Source organism: Vigna unguiculata, chromosome 5 (assembly GCF_037176805.1).
Source record: "Vigna unguiculata cultivar grain cowpea cultivar isolate G323 ecotype 2 chromosome 5, ASM3717680v1, whole genome shotgun sequence".
NCBI classification, from domain to species: domain Eukaryota; kingdom Viridiplantae; phylum Streptophyta; class Magnoliopsida; order Fabales; family Fabaceae; genus Vigna; species Vigna unguiculata.
Window position 1 is genome coordinate 49445193 of NC_140796.1, and position 8281 is coordinate 49453473.

Consider the following 8281-nt stretch of genomic DNA (forward strand, 5'->3'; position numbering starts at 1 on the left):
ATATTTATATAAATATTAATACGAGAATGTCCATGGAATGTCTTCAAATTGTATCCAGCCAGACAACCTTTAATTATTCTCTAATTTCATTTCTCAATTACAAAATTAGAAAAACATTATATAATTATTATTAAATTTTCTATAATTAAAAAACAAAATTGAAAGATAACCACGCTTAGAAGAGCAATTACAGTTAACAAAAATTAATTTTACATCGTTTAAGAACCGCCACCCGAGAAGAGCAAGAACACTCGACGGAGAGAACCGGGAACAGAGAGAATCGTGAGCAGAGAGAACCGCGACCAGAGACCGTGACGACAGAGCAGAGCACGACGCACCAACACGCAGCGAAACGACGGTGATTTTGGCGTGACCGGAGAGGAGAATGACTCGGCGCAGCCAATAGAGACCAGAGCAGAACCCTAATCCGCGAGGTGGAGTAGAAGAACGAACCTAATCGCGGTGAGTTTTTTTTTTTCTTTTCTTTTTTCGCACAAGAAACGACGATCAATGGCGTCATTTTGGGTTAAAAAGAAAACCCCTCTGGACTCGCCAACTCGATTGCATGCTCGCGAGTTTTGGCCGAGCTCACCGAGTTCATTGAGAGCCTACCGATCCTGTTTCAAAAACGAGTTTTCTGCCGAGTCAACTCGGGCAATGGGTGTGGAGACGTAAACTCGAAACTCGAACGAGTTTACGAGTTAACATGCGAGTTTGATAATTATATTATAATCACAAAGAAAGATTACTGAAAATGACAAAATGTCTATGCAGTTCCATGAACATTTTTACTACAGCAACTTTGTTCATTTTAGTAAACTTTGTCAAAGTTGCACAATATAATCGTCTAGTCTGCTAGTCCATGGGAAATTTCCATTACTCTGTCTTTTATTTCTTTCTTGATATTTATTTCACCAAACTACTTTTTGTGCTGATTTCATTTCCTTCAGACCTTAGCATAATTTAAATATTCAATTGTCAAATTTTCTAGCATATAGAAGGTTAAAGTTTGATCACTTTTATATTTTGTACACTTTTCATAACGTGTTCTATTTTTTGTACTTTATTAGTTAACTTTTTGTATTTTTTTTCTTTGATTATGGGGGTCAACTTGTTTGACCAACCATCTGTGGTGAGTTAACCATGTTGAATATATTTAGGCTTGTTACAATGGTGAGCCAACCCTATGTGGACTGAATTTTGACAACCTATGGTTAATGATGAATAATATTTTGTTAACTGTTAACTCTATTCAGCTTTAGGTTCCAGGGGGAGCAGAACAAGAGCAGGGAATGATGAATAACTGCTTGATTGTTCACATCCCGGACAAGCAGCCATATGACCTTCACCACCAACCCACTGGTCACTTTGTCGAAACCCATCAATTAGATTTTTTTTTTTTTTTTCTTTTGGAATTCACTGAATTGAAACAGTCATTTTGTTTGTTTCTGAACAGAGAGTGTTTTTGCTTCTGCCATCAACCCTAAGCATGCCAACCAAATTGTGAGGTTAGCTCCCCACCGAAATCTTGATGTCTTTGCTTCAGTTTAGTGTGCTGATCAATGGAAGTTGCTTGAATTTCTTGTTAGGCGTTTGAATCAGATAGCACCACTCGATGATCTCCGTCATGTGAAACGAATTCAAAAGAAAGTTCTTGAAGGAGGTGAATGGATATCATTGTAGAAACTCTTATTCCCCCTTTTCAACCCACAATATTATGTGCAAGAAAAAGTTGTCTTTTCCTTTTCTCTTTTTTAACAAAATGTAAAATTAGATTTTTTTTCAGCTTAAAAAAATAATTTTTTGATTTAGAGTTTTCTTCTGAAGTTATGAATTCTGCTTTATAGAAAAAGTATTAAAGTATTTTTTTGGATTGTTTTTAAAACACTTATATTTTTATAAATTTTATAGTTATTAAAATAAATTCTTAAAAAGAAAAAGCCATACAAACTGCTTTAGACACAAAAAGATACATACATGTGCCCTTAGGAGGTAGAACTTAGGGACTCAGTTGGATAGTTTGACATGGGGAATATTTGACAGGAGAAATACAGCTATTGGTGATCTTGTGCTTGGCCTCTGAAGGCCAAGATCAGCTGGATAGTATGCCACCTCATCTTCAGGAGATGATTAGTTCCTATCAGTTGAGTCCTTTTATCACAAAAGTGGGTCTTTGTTTGTTTTGGTGTTTCTTTGTTCTCTAGTTAATGCATTCATATATTATGGTTTGGCCTCAGGAATATATAGGATGAACTTATCATATCTATTTTTATCTTTATATTGATATATAATATAAACAATCATGAAAAGTTTTGTCTTGTTTTTTGGTTCGATTGTTGTAATTGTACAGTAGCTTTTATGTGGAAATAATTCCATATGTTCATTCACGGTTCTGCATTTATTATTAAAATATAATCTTACAACACCAACATTTTTTTGTCTTCTAAAGCTCACTAAGTACCTGTTTGTTTTATCCGCAGTGTTGATAAGAACTGGGTTGGAGTGATTAGAATAGATTTTGTTGAATGCAAATTCTATTTAGTTTTCTGTTAGCTTCCAAATTTATTTCCGGGGTGAGCAGAATTGATTTTGGGTGAACTGAAATTTTTTAACTGTTCCATTAGTCAGTATCAAATATTGGTGCTAGGTGTGGTGGTACCCAAAAATTATATCTGCACCCTAAAAATAATTTTACTTTACCAACCAAACAACCAATTCTGAACACACTAATGAAATATTATAATTCATAGCCAATCACAAATCAATTTTTTCAAAATGACTTTTACCATAGAGCAAAACAAAAACAGGGTAAATGATTATGTTTAAAAGAAACAACAAAACCATAGTGCTGGAAATCATTGGTCTATGTGCGAGTGGAGTTTAGTTTTCTATGTTGATCAAATGGTGTATACAGATATCTAGGACTGTATCAGTTAAATGGCCATAATTTGAGGGTCCACTATAAATGAAGACTAAGATTATTAAAATTATTGTTAATTCTGGTTAGAATTCTAGAAATCTTGGTCTTATTGTGTTTGCATAAGTTCTAGTGTGCATTTAATTTGAATGTAATTAACATTAGGTCTGCAAGTATGTTGCAACATCAAAAGAAGAGTGGCAAGAACAATGCAAATTTTGGCCAACATCATATCACCCAAGGACCTAGTAAGTTTTGTTTCACTATCCCTTATTTATTTGCTTATGTATATTGTTTGCAGTGGCATCAAATTCACAAACTGTTAGGTTTAGTTTGAGCGTATGCAAGTCAAGTAGTATATTTGTGGAATCTTTTATCCAGTGAACTTGGCGATACTTGTTAAATGAAAATTCCATGGAAAACATACTTGGTTCTATGTTAGGCAGTAAATGTGCACAAGCGGTTTTTAAAAGGAATTTAACGTTGACGGAAACACCCAATCACTCAATATACAATATTATATCTCTGAACTGCACACGTTACCAGTTATGTATAATTGGTTCAGTATATATTAGTTATAATTAACGGCTCTTCCTAGATTAAAACTATAAAGTTACGCAAGCATCCTTGTGTGTATGACATCCACTCTGTAATTTTTACATTTAGTTTTCGTACATAACCTTGGCATGTTTACATTTTATTTATATTTCTTGTAGTTATAGTATCTGATGTATATACTATGGGTAAAAAGTGGGGTGTTTATGTATTGACTAGGGCAAAAGGGTTTTTTGAAATTTTGGACTGTTTAGATTTTGGAGGAAGTATGCTGGATTTTTAGAACCCTTTGGTGCATTGAGATATTCTAGTGTAATATTTGTTGGATACAGGAAAAATTATGATAATCATCAAACTCCTACCAAACACGTCAACACATGCTGTTTGTTTTGGGGAGGGGGGAGTGAAATCTTGTTGGTAAAATGGGTTGCATATCTCGAGTCTCAACATTCTATTTGGTTCCTATTTAGTCAATAATCTCACTGGATGAGAAAAAAAAAACTTCTCTTATATGTTAATAGTTGTCTTTGCATGTTGGCTTTGACATTTTTAATCAACTACAGCAACATTGATGGCATTACTGGATTTAGCGAGGAGGACTCACAATCAGTTTTGAAGTTTATGCAATCGGCTGTTGAGTTGGCAAAATCTAACGGCTTGGTAAGTGTGCAAAATTTTTCTTTTTCAAACAATTTGTCAACAAGAAATGATGCTTTTGTCCTGATTAGTTTTCACTTGATTGTAATAGCTAGAGTTATTTTTAATTTGGTCTTTGGTCCCTCTATTCGTTGCTGAATTAGTAAAGGCTAACTTTGGTTTAAGTGTCCTACTAGTAAATTACAAATTCAACTGTTGCATACTAAATTTGATATGTTTTAGGTAGTCAATGCTGCAGTGATTGTGGATCCTTCAACTAAGGAAATCATTTCAAGTGCATGTGATCAGATTTATTCTTGGAACTCTTGCATAGATGACAGCTGTAATGGAAAGCCGGAATCATTTTGTTCCCATCTGAATATTTCTAGTAGATGTGATCCCCATGAACCATTGCATTCAAACAGTTCCTCCAATAGGCTCAAACAGCCATGTACAGGTGCTGCTTGTTTATATACTCGGCAATGGGCTGAGCAACCACCTCATTCTCACAGTTCATATTATTGGCACCCTTTGCGACATTCTGCCATTGTAGCTATAGAATCATCTGCTGCCAGGGATAGAAACCTTTTTCCCAGCGAGGGGAGCAACGAAGCAAGTTATCAGGAATTGGATAGTGAGAATGCTTCTTGGACTAGCTCTCCTGCAAAGAGACAGAAAACTGTGTGTGGAAATGTAAGTTTGCCTACACCTGTGGTTAGGTCTATTTAAGGAATCTGGATGGTGTATAATTTAATAATCAATTGCAGCTACCCATCTGTATTAAGTGTTAACCACGTCACTCCAATTAAAATATTAAAAACTCCTGGTGTGATTTTCTTAGTTTCAGTTCATGTAATTATTCTGTCGTAAGCTTTATGGAGTTTTCTTGTGACCTTAATAGATCATGGTGTTCCTGATTTTTATAAAGCCTGAAATACTGTTTGGATAGGTGTATATTGAGTTAGGCCTTTTTAAGCAGAAATCGATCCGTATAGGTTCTTTTTACGTTAGATCTTTTTGAGCCCGATTTCTATGAGTATATATTATGCAGAAGGCAAAGAAGGTAGAACCATGATAATTAATTGTTCATATCTTTGCTTGGTGCGGTTATTATCATTGCAACAACTTTCCAAATAATGCTCCGGGTGAAAACTGTGATGATTAGTCGCTCATACCTAATGAAGCATCTACCAAATTCATTAATTCAACATTGGCAATTTAGAAATATAGAATAGATATGCAATGGCATTTCTCTGGATCATAAATGTTGATTATGCCGTTGAGTATATTTTGTGAAAAGCTTTATTTGTGTTCAATTATGGTGTTTCAGGGTGAGGACGATCATAAATTGAATGCTTGCAGTCAGGCTTCTGGGCAGCCGTCAGCGCGACCGTACTTATGCACTGGCTATGACATATATCTTGTTTGGGAACCATGCGCAATGTAAGCTTATAGACAAGATAGTTCTATAACTTCAAATCATTTGTATGTACTTGCTGAATTCTGAGGTTTAAATTGGCCTAGTTTTCTCGTCAATGAAGTGGAATATCTGGAGAAGAGGCTGCCAATAGCATTCTGATTCTCCTTTCTTTTTAATGGCATGAGGGAGTTCCCCTTATTGATTCATAGAATAGAAGAAATTCTTTAATTCTGATTCGTCCTTGTTTGCATTAAGTTTCCCTTTCCATCCAAAGTAGTTATTTTATGATATACTGACCTTAATTTGCTTTCCTCTGTATGTCAGGTGTGCAATGGCCCTTGTCCATCAGAGAATTAGAAGAATATTTTATGCTTTTCCAAATCCTAATGCGGGTGCCTTGGGCAGTGTTCACAGATTACAGGGAGAGAAAAGCTTAAACCATCATTATGCTGTTTTCAGGGTTTTGTTACCTGAAGAAGACCTTGCATAAGTGTTATGTTTAAGTTGCAGAGACTATTTATTTCTGAATTTTGAATGGCACTGTTTTCTAATTCTTTGGACTACTTTCTGATATTAGTGACAAGTATGAAATGCGAACGGGAATTCTTCTGATTTATTCTTTCTAACAGTTTATCTATACTTAGTTGAATTTTGTTGAAAATGACAATTAATTTTTTTATTTTCAATAAATTTTAACTAAAAAAATGTTTATTTCTGCAAATATGGCCATGTCTATTCTTAGTCTTGCGTACATATGTTAGCTTTAAATTTATGATATTTTCTAACCGTCTTTTTTAATCCATTTTGCTAATTACTTTTAGTTTAATACTAGCAATAGAACATATTAGTTGGTATGATTAAGAAAACAAAGAACATTCTAAATTAAGGTAAAACACCATTTGTTTAAATAATAAATTTTTTATGTAGTACATTGCAAGGATTTTTACTTTCATTTTATGATTTATTTTAATATAGTATTTTTGTATTTAAATAATATATTTTACTTAAAGTTTATAATTTATTTTCAACATACAAATTTTGATATTATGACATTAAATTATTAATTTTTTAAAATATTACATTTAGGAATTTTATTTTTAAAGACAAAAAAAAGCATTTTTACATTTTTAGGGATAATAATTATACTATATTAAAATTATACGCAACATAAAAGAAAAGTCATTACTATATCCTTTTGCTATTCTTAAAAATTTAAAACTAATACGATATCATTGACTTGTATATCTTTTAAATCAATGACTTATATATCTATTAAGTTTTTACGACAAATTAAAAATGCTAATTAAAATAGTCAGAATATAATTCAATCAATATGTTTATCATTTTTTATATGTACGTATCACAAATATTTTATTTCGAATATATTTTAAACACTAATTTTATGTTATTTTTTTTAAAAGATAATCAGTATTTTTAATTGTTATTAATAGAAAAATTTAAGTTCAAAGTTAAAAGCTATAATTGAAATTATATTAGTATATTATTAATAAAATTATTTATAATAGTTTTAAATTGTGTAAAGCACAAAAATAAAAGATCAACAATTATTTAACTGATAACTCTTAAAAATATGAAACATGCTTTATTTTTTGCCTAGAGATGAAATCCTTGTTTGCGATATATTAGAAAATGGAAAATTATATTTTAACTTATTTTTAACCCACCATTTTCATCACCCTTAAATCATCTATTTTAATTTTTTGTAATAAAGTGATGTGATGATCTAAGGGTGATGAGAGTGGTAGGTTAAAAGTGAATCAAAAAAATGGGTTAAAGTATCATTATCCTTAAAAAATAAATATTTTTTTGATAATTCATAATTATAATATCAATATTAACGGCTAGAATATAAATTATAAGTCATTAAGTAAATCATAATATTTTTTATTAAAAATACGGTGTTAAAAAGTTATTGATCAAACTATTAAAAGTAATGAACATTGTAATATCCCAAAAACTGGATAACCTCAAATTGATAAAACGTCACATGCATAAATAACCAGAGAGTGCGGAGTTTGGAGTATGCAGGCATACAGTACGCCAGGCATTTCCCCAAATTACATAAAAGAGGCTCCACACAGCCTAAACAAAGTACACTGGAAAATTAAATAATTATACGAAGCCTTGTGCGGACAAAAGAAACATAATTAAATAAAATCCTTCAGTGATGGGTCTCACTGTGGGCCCAATACTCATCCCATCCATCAAGCTGCCGCATCCCTATTATCCATACCACTGCCAAGGGTCCTCACATCTGCTCACATCAATAAAATTGATGATCATTGCAATAGAGGAGACCACACACAACATACAAGCAAGCAAAAGGGTAAGTTAGTGTAAAGGAATTTCATAATTATAACAGTCCACATGTAATCTCAAAGCCAAGCATAAATAACAAGCATCACACCAGAGCTATCAAAACATATGAGACCCCAAGACTTGACTATCCGGATACGCATAATGAGGCACCACCACGTAGCAGTGGAATTATGTCCTAGCAATGAGGTGTCACCGCGAGGCCTTCACGGAATTATACCCTTACAGGAGGCACCACCACGTGGCCTCCGTGGAATTACGCCCTGGCCCTGAGGCACCACCACGACCCCCCGTGGAATTACATCCTTTTGTCGAGGCACCACCAGGAACTCCCCTTAAGAGGGTCCATAGAATTACGTCCAACAGATGAGGCGCCACCAAGATCTCTCACTACAAGAGTCATGGAATTATGCCCT

The 8281-nt window shown here is 33.4% G+C and overlaps 1 protein-coding gene across 2 annotated transcripts; it reads left to right on the forward strand.

Moving 5' to 3' along the window:
- Positions 1–206: 206 nt before the first annotated feature.
- Positions 207–6144, forward strand: EMB2820 (Cytidine/deoxycytidylate deaminase family protein). 2 transcript variants are annotated; one of them, XM_028073968.2, is made up of 10 exons: positions 207–462; positions 1257–1362; positions 1457–1508; positions 1590–1663; positions 2044–2165; positions 3083–3165; positions 4036–4132; positions 4352–4801; positions 5439–5551; positions 5853–6144. In XM_028073968.2, the coding sequence occupies exons 2-10, from the start codon at positions 1293–1295 to the stop codon at positions 6016–6018; spliced, it is 1227 nt and encodes a 408-aa protein (XP_027929769.1). In that variant the 5' UTR covers positions 207–462; positions 1257–1292; the 3' UTR covers positions 6019–6144. The 2 variants fall into 2 exon arrangements, with proteins under 2 accessions (XP_027929769.1, XP_085528986.1); XM_085672860.1 differs by having other exon boundaries at positions 430–462; positions 1263–1362.
- Positions 6145–8281: the final 2137 nt, after the last annotated feature.

Bases quoted from the DNA above. Each gene is read 5' to 3' on its own strand.
- EMB2820 (XM_028073968.2), top strand. From the start codon at position 1,293: ATGATGAATAACTGCTTGATTGTTCACATCCCGGACAAGCAGCCATAT. The intron at 1,363-1,456 runs GTCACTTTGTCG...GTTTCTGAACAG, and splicing joins CCTTCACCACCAACCCACTG to AGAGTGTTTTTGCTTCTGCC. The intron at 4,802-5,438 runs GTAAGTTTGCCT...ATGGTGTTTCAG, and splicing joins AGAAAACTGTGTGTGGAAAT to GGTGAGGACGATCATAAATT.